We start from the raw sequence: 17,073 nt of genomic DNA, 5'->3' as shown, positions 1-17,073 counted from the left end.
TAAAACAATTATACAAGTTACAGAATACACAACAAATAGTAGTCGCAAAAAAATTGTTTATAGTATACATATGCCTATTTATGGTATTTATTATCATCGAAAAATTCTTGTATAGAATAAAAACAATTACTTATTAAATAAGTTTTTAAGTGACCTACAAATTTCTCATATTTAAATTCTTCTGCTATTTCTTTAGGAAGATTGTTGAAAATTCTTATAGATATGCTATAGGGACTTTTATTACTCATTTGTAAATTACTGGCAGGAAGGGCAATCTTATTTTGATTTCTTAAGTTCAAGTTACTAGTATGACGGTCTTTAGTTTTCCTATATAGGTCGGGATGTTTTCGTACAAATTTGCATGTTTCTAAGATGTAAAGGGATGGTAAAGTTAAAATATTAAATTTTTTAAAGTACGGTCTGCAACTTTCTTGATTTTTTATGTTACTTAATATTCTAATACACCTTTTTTGCAGTATGAACAAATCTACACTATTTGATGCTACTTGTATTTCAGTCAATACAAACAGTACTGAGGCGAGGTTGACTAAAGTAGCTTTTATACCTAACTATTCGTATCTTCCCCTGCAATTGGCGACTCACACGAAGACGCCAGTCGCCCGAGGCGCGCGACGCACGTCCGGCGCCGGCGACTCAGCAGAGACTCATTCTGGCTGCTTGTATCAGCTCCTGAAATTTGAGAATAATTATATTTAGAATATTTGTTTAAAATGATTTTATCAGTGCAACATGAACTTTAATTCACTTTCATAACTTTCCTGGCTTATTTTATATAGGCCCTACATACATAGATGTCGCTAGAAATAGGTACGTAACTTTTCTGAAAACCTAAATGTTAAATGTTTTAAAATTATGCCTGCTTATATGACCTTGTATTATCGTAGTTTATATAAACTGATATGTCGTTTTTACAAACACTCCCTCAGTGGACTTGTTGTACAAAGTAGCAACAAAGGTCTTTCAAATTCTGAAAGTGTCATTACGGGATTGTCCATATGAGTATGACACCAACGAAACGGCCAAGCCGTACTGTTTGACCAAGATGTTGGCTTTATACTGTTAGAGCTTATAAAGTTAGGAATGACAGAGTAAAAGTCTTGGTACCTACTACGGGATCTGATAACTTTTTTAGTGTAAAAGCTTTATGCAACTAGTCTTGGCAACACTTTACATTAAATGTTTTCGTGGGTTGTTCTAACCTCAAAAGTAGTAAGGTTGTCTGGAAGAGATCGCTTTTTAGCGATAAGACCGCCTGTTGTTTAATCTCTTCTTCCTGTATTATTTGTATTGTTTTCTGTAATGAGGTGTGCAATAAAGAGTATTGTAATTGTAATTGAGGTAATCTGAAAAAAAAACCGGCCAAGTGCGAGTCGGGCTCGCGTTCCAAGGGTTCCGTATATTACACAATTTTTAACAATCAGTGCCGGATTAAGATATTTTGATGCTTTAAGCATTTCTAGACCATGGTGCCCCCTCTCCCTAGGGTCATCAAGATTACATTGATTTTTTTTGGTAAATTGAGAGAAGTTCAATGCCGCATTACAGCTGAGAATGGAAATCAGTCACATCATTTTATCACGAAAATTGACAGTGCCGTTGCAGTAATGTTGCAACAGAGTACCTAATACTGCTGCAGTCGCCACCCGAATGTCACCTTTATCATATCTAAGAAAGTGATTGAAACGCGAGCGAAGCGAGCGCGAAAATTTTTCGATATAAAAACGCAATATGATAGACAGTTGTACATTTTTACTTTTAGTATGGAAATCAGTCACATCATTTTATCACGGAAGTTTTAATTTTTTTTTTTTTTATTATGCATGGGTTTACTCATGGCCACAGACTAGCCGAGGCGTAGACGTGGCCTACGATGGAGCGAGCTCGCCCAGAAGGTGCCTGTTCACTCTTGATTTTAATCATTTTTTATCATTTTATTTGCGATAAAAAAGGCTATATACAAGTTGTTTCTGTAAAATTATACATTTTTAAGTCCCATCTTTCTTAACTGACTATGCAGCATGCAAATTTTAGTGTAATATATACCTAACTTAACCTACTTAAACTAGTTTAATACAAATTAATTATCAACAACAATAGAAATAAAAATACACTGTCAATTATGAAATAATAATATATCATGTATCTATCTCAAACAAAACCACTTCAATTAACATAATTTAAAAACTAGATTGTTGATTTACAAGGTATTCATTAATAGAATAAAATGTCGAAGACAGCAGCCATTGAAAAAGTGCTCTTTTAAATTTGCTATTGGGCAATTCTCTTATGTTGTTGGGTAACTTATTAAATATATTGACACACATAGCATAACAATTTTTCTTAAAAGTGGCAGTTCTTTGCATTTTATTTATGACCAGCCTGTTAGTGTTCCTAGTATTTCTTAGGAATACTTCGTTGGCTGTTTTAAACAGGTCTATATTTAACTTAACTAAGTTGACAGTACTTTGCAACAGAGTAATGTTGCTGCAGTCGTCACCCGAATGTCACCTTTGTCATACCTTAGAAAGTTATTGAAAAGGCGAGCGAAGCGAGCGCGAAAATGTTTCGATATAAAAAACGCAATTTTACTTTTAGGCCGAACCAGGCCCGAATCCTGGCATTTTGGTGCTCCCCCCTGAACGTGGTGCCCTAAGCACGTGCTTGTTTTGCTTATTGGTTAATCCGGCACTGTTAACAATGTATTTTTTATGTGAAACGTGAGTGAAATCTAACACTTTAAACTCTCGCGTTTTGTACATATATTTAATTACACAAACGGGTCTACCGCGTTTGGACGCGCGTTTGGTTGGCGTTTGTGGGTTTGTTGGGACGTCAGTCTTTCCGTGACCACAGCTAGTGCAACTCAGCTGAAACGTCGGAATTAAAGGTAAAAACAATGAAATTATATCGCGGTAGACCCGTTTGTGTAATTAAATATGTGATTGAAATCTCTTTAAAAAATCCGTAGGGGTCGGATCTAAAACTGTAATTAAGTCCGACTCACGCTTGACTGTACATTTATAATAGGTTTTCCTGTCATCTATAGGTATAGACCTATTTTATGTATTTTTTTCAAAATTTTAGACTTAGTAGTTTCGGAGATAAAGGGGGGGGGGGCGGAATGGTCATTTTTTGCCTATTTTCTTGAATAACTTCTAAACTGTTTATTCGAAAATTATAAAAAAAATATATTTGAGATCCTTACAATAAGCTCTTTAATTTGATATGTAACATGATATAATTTGAAATTTTTTTTTTTAATTTTTTCATTTACCCCCCAAAAGTGGCCCCCATGTTTAAAATTAATTTGTTTACGTTACATGTCCATATTTGGGTCACAAACTTACATATGTGTACCAAATTTCAACTTGATTGGTCCAGTAGTTCCGGAGAAAATCGGCTGTGACAGACGGACAGACAGACAGACAGACAGACTGACAGACAGACGCACGAGTGATCCTATAAGGGTTCCGTTTTTTCCTTTTGAGGTACGGAACCCTAAAAAGGACTATAATTATTAAAATCATTTAAATTAATTAAGGTAAATGTGTGGAAGACTGTCAGGTAAGACGACAAGCTCTTTCAATCCTTCAACTCTTGCACTTGTGCATTCTCTACTTACAGAAGTTTTGTAGAGCAGAATAAGCGAATCCATGTAGATGTAGTGTAGGGACGCTCGGCAGGAAGCAGGTGGGCTGTCGATCACGTGTTGCGTTCATTCAGCCCAATTCCCTAGAGTTGGAGCTGCAGCTAGGTTACTGTCCCGGCGGCATTAAGTGCCACACCATTCTCCTCGAATCTTCTTGTTTTCCTGCAGAACAGAAGAACATCTTTAAGTTCGTTTTCTTTCAGTGTGTCTTTACCGAATGTATTATATCGCGGTGCCGCATACATGAATTACATGATAAGTTCGCCTTTGTACTAATGATGTGTGTTCTTTCATGTTTTATGTTTCTTTTTGTACAAGGACTATACCAAACAAATTTAAGAATATCCACAGATGGCTCAAAAACAAATGAAGGGACCGGATGTGGTGTCTTCTCGGAGGACCTGAACATATACATCTCAAAACCCCTGGGTTACACTGGGAACACAATACGGGATTCCAAGCTGAATGTGTAGGAATAATGGAAGCTTGCAAAGCGATAAAAAGACGAGAAGTAAAACAAGAAAATATACTAATACTGTCAGACAGTAAATCAGTACTGCAAGCACTAGGTAGCTACAAACTTACATCGGAACTCATACTTGAATGACATCGAGGCCTCACTGAAGTGAGCAAAGAAGGCAACAAAGTAACAGTATAATGGATAAAGGGGCATAGTGGATCAAGAGGAAACGATGCAGCGGATGAACTGGCCAGGAAAGGTTCAGAAACCAGCTTCACAATAAGTTGTTGTTGTTGTCCTAAGGCACCCCAGAGGTGCAAAGGGCCTTCACAAGCTCGCGCCACGCCTTCCTATCTTCAGCGACCACTCTGGCCTCGCTCCAGCTCAACCCGACCGCTCGTAGTTCATTTGTGACGGACTGCTGCCAAGAGTGTCACAATAAGTACTGGACTAAAATGAACACCTGTAGTCAGACCAAAGAACAAAACTACAAGCTTACACCAAAATATTACTAAAAACACCCAGACACGTTTTACGATTACAGTGAGTTTTTTAATATTCCACTAGTAATTTAATAATTAATACAGGCGTGACATTTGTATAGTACCGATATAAATTACATTCTCATTGTTAATAATAATTTCGATATATTGCAAATTTTAACGATTAATTTTATTTATATAATTTGGATTATGTTTACAGGTATATGCACATAGAATACTAGACCAATACTAGTACTTATATGGAAAAAAAGACATGTAACAAATTGTTATCAATAAATTTTTCATTTCATTTCATTTCATTCATTTCATTTCATTTCACACCAACTACGCAAAATAGTAGGATTAATCACAGGTCATAACAGACTAATCCAGCGGTCGGCAACCTTTTAGCAGCCAAGGACCAAATAGTAGTTACCGAAGTTGATGCGGGCCGCACTTTGTTAATATTTATGACTTCATCAGACATTGTTGTTTGTCAATATTACATACAAAATAGCCTAGGAGGCACGCGGGGTGCAAGTGAGAGGTTCGCGGGCCGCTCGTTGCCGACCGCTGCACTAATCAAACACCTACATAATATGGGTAAAACAGACAGCCCCATGTGCAGAGTGTGCATGGAAGAAGAAGAAACAGTAAAGCATATTCTCCTACACTGTAGGTAGAAGGTAGAAGTATACAGGAACCAATACCTAGGGACTCCGTGCACATTGAAGGAGGCAGTTAGCGACCTGAAGACACTGCTAGGTGACATGGAGGAGCTGGGGCCACCCCATAAACACAATTTTTTTTCTCTTAAGTAGTAGTTTTTGATGGTGTTTGACCCATTGATCAGTGACCCAGTCTCAGTTTTTCTGATAAACAGCTGTCTTAATGGACTCACCAATATGTTTTGCAGAAACCTCCACCTTGTAGCATACACCTTGTTTTCTCAGTCAATCTCAATATAAATAAATATATTGGGACATTTTTACACAAATTGACCAAGTCCCACGGTAAGCTCAAGAAGGCTTGTGTTGTGGGCACCCAGACAACAATATAATTATTCAATATACAAATATCTGTCTCATCAAACAAATAAATTCCCTAACCAGGATTTGAACCCAGAACCATCAGCTTCACCGGCAGGGTCACTAGGCTAGGCACCCACTAGGCCAGACTGGTTGTCAAATATAACCAAGATATTCTTTTGAACAAACTGCCATGTCACTGCTGGTTTCAATCTGTGCCCTTCATAATCTACATACTTACTGCTGTCTGTCTCTCATGCAGTCTAAAAAAATTAAGTGTGGGGTACAAACTTTGTGTCGGTCGAAAGTCGAAACCCTCTTGCCTTATCTCCTGATCCACCTTTCAATACTGGTCATCACTCAAGTAATTTTCCAAATTTCTGGGAATACTTCTAGCTCGAGACAGAGGTTAAATATGTGCCATAGCGGCTCCGCCAGCACCATGCTGTACAGTCCATACGCACGAGGGAATACCATGCGGACACGAAGATTTTTTTAGCTTAAGTTGTTGAATTGCGGCACTTACCTCCAACTTCGGCTTCTCCATTAATTAATATTTTTTCATTTTATTGTATTTGTAAACCAACAAGTGTCAATACAATACTGTCAATGTCACTGAAAGATGGCACTAGCCGCACTAGAAAAAACCGATTATTTTTAAATTGTCAAGAGCTAATGTCAGAACGTCCCTACTAATTTTGACAGCTCCCTTAAAAAAAAGAATCTCTCTGGTTTTTGGCTTCCTATTATTGGGTCGTACATTATTGGGTCGGGCTTTCTCGACCTGTACCAATAATGCGCAGCCCAATAATTGAAAGCCAAGGGACTCAAATTATTGGACGCGAATTATGGGGTCGTACATTATTGCCCTGTGAAAAGAGTGGCTTCGTATTATCGCCCCGGACCAATATTGCGCGGCCCGAGAATGCTCAACCCAGGAATGTACAGCCCAATAATAGGCGTCCACCATGGACGCCTATTATTGGGCTGTACATTCTTGGGTTGAGCATTATTTGGTCGTACATTAGTGGCTCCCTATACCCCTCACCCCGCGAGATACTGTCGCGCCAATCGTGTGTTCAGCTTTCCAGCCTTCTTTCCAACTGCACTGGGGTAAGATTAGTACTGGAAATATTGTATAGAATGAAACTAAGACTGCCAGGCAAAGAGCATCACGGTCCTACAGCAGCGAACGTGTTGGGCGTACTCACTTAGCCCCATCCCTCACTGGTGCATTTGCGTCGCGACTTCGCAACCCATTAACGTTGCACATTATAAAAAATATAAGTATGTAAAGGCGCAGTGTTGACGCTGCGACGAAACGCAACGCACTAGGGGTCCAAACCCTAAATTCGGGCACCGGGCACGTGGCGTCATACCTCATACTTCGTTCGATTCTTCTGTGTTGTGTTAAGAATTAGTAAAAAAACCGGGCAAGTGCGAGTCGGACTCGCGCCCGAAGGGTTCCGTACCATAAAGCAAAAAAAAGCAGAAAAAAATGCAAAAAGAAAACGGTCACCCATCCAAGTACTGACCACACCCGACGTTGCTTAACTTTGGTCAAAAATCACGTTTGCTGTATGGGAGCCCCACTTAAATCTTTATTTTATTCTGTTTTTAGTATTTGTTGTTATAGCGGCAACAGAAATACATCATCTGTAAAAAATTCAACTGTCTAGCTATCACGGTTCGTGAGATACAGCCTGGTGACAGACGGACGGACGGACGGACAGCGAAGTCTTAGTAATAGGGTCCCGTTTTACCCTTTGGGTACGGAACCCTAAAAAGGGCCAATACTAGAATTAATTTTACCTTACTTCGGCGATTTTCTTCTAATCCTAAAAATAATCCAGCACGTCGCAGTTGCCTATTTAAATTCAGTAAAACCACAGCTCAAGTTCCAATACGTGTAATTCCCTCATACTTTCAAATGCCCGCGAGATCAACACATTGCATTCTTTCACATAAAAAAGACCTCGACTACGGTAGTTACGTTACTTTATAGATCGCTGAACGTTTATTCAACTATAATATGTAATTACAAAAACTCTGTCAACTAAATACAAAAAGATTCGGTGCGCATAGCGTACCAAACGCTTACATACATATACATATTACAAAGATAAGATATACATAGTTCTACAGTTAAATTTAAACAATATCCTATCGGGCGATGACCTGCGGCCGGCGCCGGTGTGAACGAAATATTAACATAGGTCATTCAAATTCCTTGCGTATTTTACATTAATCAGTTTTGTTTGGAGGAGCGCCCACGATGTGGCGACTATTTACAGGTGCCCGGAGACACGGTCGCTAGGGCTGAAACAATAACATACATATTTACTATAACAATCGTACAAGAATCTGGGGCCTAGCCAAGGTGACAATCGTTAACAGAAAACAAAACGAAACGTCATATTGTCACACTATCACTCTTCCTTATTATTAGTGCCACAGGGTGGTATTCCTCCTGTCTAATGTCATTGCGTCTCACTCTCATTAGGCAAAATGTGAGATGCAATACACATTGGACAAAGAAATTGGATAAGTAGAATACCATCCTAAGCGACATTGGTGAAATGATCAATGAGGTTTATGATTTGATTTTTCGGGTCATGTGTCCTTATCTGAAATTAAATCACAACGCATGCGTAATGCAGCACGGCTCCGAATTTGCACATTACATTTTTTGTGTGGCATGCATTCCGTATTTCTTTTAGGCCAGAGCACACCGCTGCATGTGGGTAGACGTACTTTGCCAAAATGTTTTAGCTGTGCATGCACACGCAAGCGGTGTGCCGTCTCTCATAATGAACTGTACATTACAACGTGCACGTGATCGTTTACGCACACGCAACACGTTACACGGCACATTAGAAGCGGCGCACCTCTGCAGGTTACCTATGCCTGTGGGTGCCTCTACGTGCTAAGGGCGGTATTCCATCTGTCTAATTTCTTAGTTCAATGTATATTTGCTCACATTTTGCTTAATGAGAGAATGAGAAGTAATGACATTAGACAGATGGAATACCACCCTAAGGGCCAGTTGCACCAACCACATTTGACAGACTGATCAAAGTCAGCGGGCGCGCCCCGGCACCTTACTATAAAACTTTCCATACATAAAAAATTTGCGAACTCTTTAACGATACGAACAGTTTGGTGCAACCGACCCTAAGTAAAGCTTGTGTGAAGTAGGTGCGACACGTACCGTGCAGCTAGTTGGGCGCCCAGTAGGACTGCGAGTAGCTGGGCTTGCTGGCGGCCGGCTTGGCCGCCGCCGCGCGCGCCGCTCCGCTCTCCTGCAACACCACACATTTGTATCGACAACGCACTAACTATACCCGACAGAATTGTTCGACAATGTGCGTTTATTGTTTTAAACATAGTTTTTTTAGACCTTTGCTACAATGCGTATGAAACTGACTATAAAAGTCACAGACTGTTAGGCCTTGTTAATCGAGTAGCTGACATTTTGTCAAGAACACTGAACGAGTAAGATATATCCGAGGTGTAACCATTAAGCACACATTAGCACTTACATTATCTGTTAAACTCCGGACTGTTTAATGAAAAGTCAAACTAGATAAAGAATGAGAAGAATATCTGATGCGTTCGCCTAACATTCATGTTAATTGATTTTCATTCAATGTAATCAATAATCATCTTGTGACCTATCTAGATATCTGTTTTCGCATTATAAACTATGCAAGATTAGGCTAATAAATGTTATAATTGAGCATTAATAATTATACTAATACATACACAATAGTAATGTAATAGTATCATAAGCGTTTAAAAAGCAAAATAAACATCTTAATTTACATAAAATATTAGTATATGTATACATATATATTAAATAGCATGCAGAAGGCGGGCTAGCAGCGGCACGGTGCGTATACATAGCAGTGTACATAAACATATATATGTGTAACTTACCCGCCTATTATGACTACTGTTCACCCGTACATCCATCTACAAACGAAATAAAAACTAAAATATATTTCAATATTTCAAAATATATTCTAACACATGCATTTGGGCGAACCACAAAAATAATTTTTAACTACAAAAAATAAACTTTCAAAAATGTATAAGCTTTATAATATTATAATCATGCCATGCTAAATCATACATAGAACTTATTATTTACGGAATTTGACATTCGAGGATTAAATAGCCATAGTGGAAAAATAAAACATTCATTATGGTAGTTTATTTTATTTTAGCCGTAGTATTTTAGCTAAATAAGGCACAGTTATTTGTATAAGATTTGTGTAGTCAAAATTTTAGGTATAATGCAATACAATTAATGTAAATTTAATTTATTGATGCACTTTATTAATAACATGCATGGCACTTTTGTGTCATGTTCACAATAAAGTTCTGAGCCATATGATAACCATCAAAAAAAAGTTAAATGGAGTTGTATTGGAATTATTTTCGTGGTTCTTCTATAAAATATATATTTCGTATCATAATATCGGAAACCATGCTATAACTACAAGCCGTTTGTACCAATATAATTTGATAGCTAGCAAATAATACCTTTAACCATTTATAAAAATATTTGTTTTAATTTGGAAAATACAGTAATAGTCGCTTTTGGTGCAAACAGCTTCTACATTAAAAAACATAACTTCCTACTCTATTCAACTTTTCAATCAATCAAACTTATGCTAGTCAAAATATAGGATTCATGTCGCATTTGTGATATTATATCAAATCAGGCGTGTCCATGTTACTTAACGCAAGTGTTATGTAGGTACAGTCACGCTCCGTGATTGTTACGCCATTTAGGGTTCTAGGTCAAATGGACATCCATAGCGTAAGTATGAAACAACCGATTTAGCTAGGGCCATAAATGAAGCGTGATGGTACATACATCTTAACTTTCCTTCTCGGTATAGATAAGAGATGCGTTGAGCGTATTTTTAAGTGTGTCAGTACTGATGGGACACAAATGAAATAGTGATGCACACGGGTACAGTCTTCAAGGCAGTAAGTTATCATCGTACCCCGTTATACACGGCAGTTCATTGAAAATAAGGGTTTAAGGTGGATGTCTAGGGATGGGATGCCGATTATCAGCCAAAAGATGGCGTCACTGTGCACGAATTGTGGATTTTCACTATTTCTCCCAAAATACAAAGTTTCATAAGATGTGTTGATATGTGCGAAAATTATAAAAAATACTACATCCAAATCGAGACATGTTCAACTCAACATTGTCTCATTTCGTTATTACCGGAATCCAACTGCAAAATATTGCAATTTCTTGCATTCACGCACACTTACGTACTTAAAGTCACCTTAAAGTCAGTGTCAAATGTCAGCAGATTCGTAATGTTACAGTAAAGTAACCTAGAGGGCGCAGCGGCTGAAATGTTTATTGTTGAAAAAAGATTGGAAATTAAATAATACATTCTTGTTTGAGCAACGATTAAGAATTACAAGGCATTCAGAAGCAACTAATGTTTTCGACCATCAACTGTCATGTGCTCGTGGCACCCGTAGCCTCTATTTTGAAAAAAATCAGATTGTAGCTAAGATACATGGTTCAAACCCCGACAATGCCAGTTTTTTTTTATTTTATAATTTTAGCATTCTCTTTTGAATTATTTTAAGCGTATGTTATTCTTCGAAACTAAACTTACGTGAGTAAAATATTTTCAGTAAGTATTTTAATTATTTTTTAATAATATTATGGGAAGATTTATAAAAGTATTTTTATTTTCCGGTTTTCAAAGGATATAAATAATGATTAAAATAATTAAAAAAAAGTCATGCATGAGGCTAATTAGGATCGCAGAATAGGTACATAAGAAGTCAACTATCGACGAAGTATAGCTGGTCAAGCAGATCTTGTCAGTAAAAAAAGGCGGCAAATTTGAAAAATGTAGGCGCGAAGGGATATCGTTCATAGAACATTTGGATTTCGCGCCTTTTTAGGGTTCCGTACCCAAAGGGTAAAACGGGACCCTATTACTAAGACTTCGCTGTCCGTCCGTCCGTCCGTCTGTCACCAGGCTGTATCTCACGAACCGTGATAGCTAGACAGTTGAAATTTTCACAGATGATGTATTTCTGTTGCCGCTATAACAACAAATACTAAAAACAGAATAAAATAAAGATCTAAATGGGGCTCCCATTCAACAAACGTGATTTTTGACCAAAGTTAAGCAACGTCGGGAGTGGTCAGTACTTGGATGGGTGACCGTTTTTTTTTTGCATTATGGTACGGAACCCTTCGTGCGCGAGTCCGACTCGCACTTGCCCGGTTTTTTTACTGACAAGATTTGCTTGACCAGGTATAAAATAAAAGTTTCCAAAATTTTATTGAAATGATATACCTACATGAAATAATCAAATACAACACATTTACTTAAAATAACTTTTAAAATAAGGCATATAAAATTACCAAAAAGATGAAACAAAATAAATAAATAAATACAAAAAGAAATGAGTCTTTGTTCGTGGTTTGAACCCTGTCATGCTGTTCAACTTGTTAAACTTATACTCAGTAGCTAAAAGCCACTAGACCATTTGACCATAGTAGACCCGGGCGAAAAATGCCTTCTTATTTAAGTAACCCATTACTGTCAAAAATATCAAGTTTGAATTGATTTGAAATATCATTTTTCATTGTCGACTTATTGACATCCAAACGTTGCGAGCATGTTGTACTTTAAACCACTTGGCAACGTCGCACGGGGAATTCTTCTGAAAATGTATGTCCTTTTATATTTTGATATTTATGGATATATGAGGATTCTTCTACTTATGTTGCAAATTGATTAAATTATCGAGAGAAAAATGCTAATGCAAAGAATACAAGAAATATCCGTTTCATTTCTCATGCTATTGATTCGGTTAAATTGTGTTCTAATGTATGGGGAAGACAAACTAATTATAGCCAGCCTTTTATGAATGTAGTATGATACCATAGGGTATGGTGCTTTACGCACACTAGCGTCCCTTCCCCTCCCCCTGACGCAACCCCCCGTTTTTGCATGAAATATGTCCCGGTTCACAGTTTTTTACATTTTTTGAGGAAAGAATATATTTTAGGAAAAAAGTGTCAATGAAAGAAATAATCCTTAATAAATTCTTAATAAAAAAGGTCATATTGATTTTTTTACATGATGCACATTCATGGTATTAGCTTGTTAAAATTCGAAATAACATAGTTTTTACTTAGGATTCGAAACTCATTTATTATACACGGTGTAACACGAGGAAACCGAATAATTTTGACAGCGTATTCCTGATCATATTTAGAGACAAAAATGTCCTATAAACTTTTTTGAAATGCGGCTAGTTTCAGAGTTAATACCAATTTAAAAAAATAAAACAAGTGTTTATTGTTACATAGTTCAAAACGCCTTTTTGATGGCGATGTTGTTACCTTGGGATTTAGTCTAAATATCCTTATTGATATGTCAAAAAGTGACAATTAAGTAACACGTTGCAAAAACTATGTTTTACGAAAAAAAAGTAAAAATCCATGTTAACTGACAAGTTTACCAATAACATTTACTTTTTATGTACATACATATATATTCAAAAAATTAAAAAATGGCGGCCACGTGCGAGTCGGACTCGCGTTCCAAGGATTCCGTATATTACACAATTTTTAACAATGTATTTTTTATTTTATTTATTTATTTATTTAGATATTTAATTCAGGGAACAAGGCCCATATTACAAATACCTTACAGACTAACATACATATGTATTTTATAAACTTAAAACTAAACATTATTTATGCGAAACGTGAGTGAAATCTTTAAAAAATCCGTAGGAGTCGGATCAAAAACTGTAATTAAGTCCGACTCACGCTTGACTGTACATTTCTAATAGGTTTTCCTGTCATCTATAGGTATAGACCTATTTTATGTATTTTTTCAAAATTTTAAACCTAGTAGTTTCGGAGATAAAAGGGGGAGGGGGGAATAGTCATTTTTTGCCTATTTTCTTGAATAACTTCTAAACTGTTTATTCGAAAATTATAAAAAATATATATTTGAGATCCTTACAATAAGCTCTTTCATTTGATATGTAACATGATATAGTTTGAAAATTTTTATTTTTTAATTTTTTCATTTACCCCCCAAAAGTGGCCCCCATGTTTAAAATTCATTTGTTTACAAACTTACATATGTGTACCAGATTTCAACTTGATTGGTCCAGTAGTTCCGGAGAAAATCGGCTGTGACAGACGGACAGACAGACAGACGCACGAGTGATCCTATAAGGGTTCCGTTTTTTCCTTTTGAGGTACGGAACCCTAAAAACAATAAAAGGACACCTTGTATAATAAGTGTTATAAAATGAATATAACCTTTTTTACTAAGAATTTAATAAGGAACTATTTCTTTCATTGACACTTTTATCCTAAAATGTATACATGAGGTCAAAAAAAAGGAAAAGATGTAATATATGTTTAGGTCAATTTCGCCAAAAAAAAATTTTGTTTGGTTTTTTTTTTAATTTTATGAATGAATTTGTATATAAAAATTAAATGCTATTGGTAAACTTGTCACTTAAAATGGTTTTTTTTTCGTAAAACTTAGTTTTTGCAAAGTGTTACTTGTCACTTTTTGACATATCAATAAGGATATTTAGACTAAATCCCATAGTAGCAACATCGCCATCAAAAAAACGTTTTGAACTATGTAACAATAGAAACTTGTTCTTTTTTATTGGTATTAACTCTGAAACTAGGCGAATTTCAAAAAAGTTTATAGGACATTTTTGTCTCTAAATGTGATCAGGAATACGCTGTTAAAATTATTCGGTTTCCTCATGTTACACCGTGTATAATAAATGAGTTTCGAACCCTAAGTAAAAACTATGTTATTTCGAATTTTGACAAGCTAATACATGAATTAGGTGCATCATATAAAAAAAATGAATATGACCTTTTTTATTAAGAATTTATTAAGGATTATTTCTTTCATTGACACTTTTTTCCTAAAATGTATACTTTCCTCAAAAAATGTAAAAAACTGTGAACCGGGACATATTTCATGCAAAAAGGGTGGGTTGCGTCAGGGGGAGGGGAAGGGACGCTAGTGTGCGTAAAGCACCATACCCTAAGGTATCATACTACATTCATAAAAGGCTGGCTATAATTGGTTTTTCAAAAAGCACAATTTGACCGAATATATGAAAGAGGGTCATTGTTGTTGTAAAAGGTGTGCAGGAAATGATACGTTTCTGCACTAGAGCAGTTTAGGTTCCAATTTCAAGTACGATTTTATTATTCTTTTTACAATAAGGAATTGAAATTTGGGTATAAATGGATTTGTTATACAATTTCCATTCTGATATTTGACTCCCCATTCCATAAATTACTTTTGGCCAAATTGTTAATTGAAAATACCTACTCTCAAAAATACCTACTATAAAAATGTATTTAAAAAAACACATGCATTTTACTTTCCTCGTATGCGAAATGAAAAGTAGAGTGTTTTAACTCGGGTGAAAGGCAGCATTTTTGAAAAAAAAACAGGCAAATGCGAATCGGACTCGCGCACGAAGGGTTCCGTACCATAATGCAAAAAAAAAAAACAAAAAAAAAGCAAAAAAAAAACGGTCACCCATCCAAGTACTGACCACTCCCGACGTTGCTTAACTTTGGTCAAAAATCACGTTTGTTGTATGGGAGCCCCATTTAAATCTTTATTTTATTCTGTTTTTAGTATTTGTTGTTATAGCGGCAACAGAAATACATCATCTGTGAAAATTTCAACTGTCTAGCTATCACGGTTCGTGAGATACAGCCTGGTGACAGACAGACGGACAGACGGACGGACAGCGAAGTCTTAGTAATAGGGTCCCGTTTTACCCTTTGGGTACGGAACCCTAAAAATATCATCTACTAATGTTATTGTTATGCACAAACAGAAGATATTATAGAATCTTGTTTATTTACAAGAAGATGACATTTTTCTCCACATACCTATATATTTTTGAGAAAAATATAGCTAGGTATTTTAGTTTAAAAATCATTGTTACAATAAATATAGGCTTTTCCAGAGAACATTTACCGAAACGAAAGCAGAATTCACAAGGGTTTTCGGTGGACGACCGTAACGCGAATGATTGTTTGGACTGACCTTTCTATAAATATATAAATGTATTTTATTGTGTAATAATCATAATAATTATTAAGTTATATTAAATCTGGGAATGAAATTATATCAGAAAGGAGATTCTTAAATGAGTAGGTATACTCGTCACATGCTTTGTGCATTAAATATACCTCCCTCTATTGAGTGAAAATAAAACAAAATACACAGGTAATCTGTGTTGCGGTTTTAAAGTGCCATCTGTTACACCTTTGACAAATTAAAAATGATTGCTTGTCAAATGAAGTCGCCATGTTAGAATTACACCGATACTATAAGCATCACTCACACAAACAAGCAATGAGGCAAAATTTTACCAATATTCAAAGGCTTTTTTCTTAATAATTTTAATCAAAATCTAGTATTTTTTTACGTTAAGCGAAGACAGAAATATATATACTACCCAAACATTACATATACAAGTGAAGAAACCCTATATAATAGGAGCTAGGGTGCCAAGAAAGTTGTATGAAAATCGAGCAAGGAGAACCACCTTAACTTAACTAGTTTAAAGTCATAATTCCGCGGTAATTATTCAACATGTAGGGGATAAAAAAGAAATTTGTTATTACAACTAAAAAAATGATGAAGCGAAGTTGCGGACGGGAGGCGAAATTAGGTAATTTTAGATTTTATTTACTTGAAATAATTTATAAGAACTTGGGCGAAGTTGATAGGGATCCCTAGCTCTATGTTAGATAAGTTTTGCGTTGCCAACCCTTATTTTCAATGAACTGCAGTATTTAAAACGGGGTGTGAAAATGAACAGTTGTGATAAGTTTTACCGTCTCGCAGTATTTTGACGCTACAGGCGTTGTGTGTGTGTGTGTGTGTGTTGTGGGGGGTGGGTGCGGGACAGCAGACACGCGCGTACCTGGTGCTGGTGGTGGTGGGGATGGTGCGCGGAGTGCGGCGCGGGGATGTAGAGGTGCGAGCCGGCGCCGAAGGGCGGCGGCGTGCCGCTGTGGAACGCCGCCTTGTCGTAGCTCTGCAACACATCATACACTATTGTTACAACGGGTCAATTCGCTCCGTGCGTGACTGTGGCGCCGCCGTAGTATTTTCCCCACCACCAACTTCTCATATAGCTAATGATATACTCAATTTCTTATGATACGGAAGAGAACAAGAAAAAAATCCACCAGTTTCTCTAATTTACATCTAACAATTCACGTGTTTGACAACAAAACATAGGGATAACATATACCGGGTGCACAAACGATCCAATAAAAATTGACAGAACATGAATAACGGATATATCCGCACCCATAATTTCATCGCCAAAGACGGACTATCA

At 36.6% G+C, this 17,073-nt stretch overlaps 1 protein-coding gene across 1 annotated transcript in view; it reads right to left on the bottom strand.

Annotated features, from left to right (window-relative positions):
• Window positions 1–7,533: 7,533 nt before the first annotated feature.
• LOC134672978 (protein lingerer-like) overlaps window positions 7,534–17,073 on the bottom strand; it is a 36,736-nt gene continuing 27,196 nt past the window's right edge. The window contains exons 28-31 of the mRNA XM_063530940.1: window positions 16,651–16,764; window positions 9,580–9,615; window positions 8,852–8,942; window positions 7,534–7,959 (exon numbers count right to left, since the gene is read on the bottom strand). Of these exons, the coding sequence (XP_063387010.1) occupies window positions 8,859–8,942; window positions 9,580–9,615; window positions 16,651–16,764 (234 nt within the window). The 3' untranslated portion in view covers window positions 7,534–7,959; window positions 8,852–8,858. The remainder of the gene's footprint in view (window positions 7,960–8,851; window positions 8,943–9,579; window positions 9,616–16,650; window positions 16,765–17,073) is intronic.

This window comes from Cydia fagiglandana, chromosome 2, assembly GCF_963556715.1.
Source record: "Cydia fagiglandana chromosome 2, ilCydFagi1.1, whole genome shotgun sequence".
NCBI lineage: Eukaryota > Metazoa > Arthropoda > Insecta > Lepidoptera > Tortricidae > Cydia > Cydia fagiglandana.
This window is presented reverse-complemented; position numbering and strand designations above follow the sequence as displayed.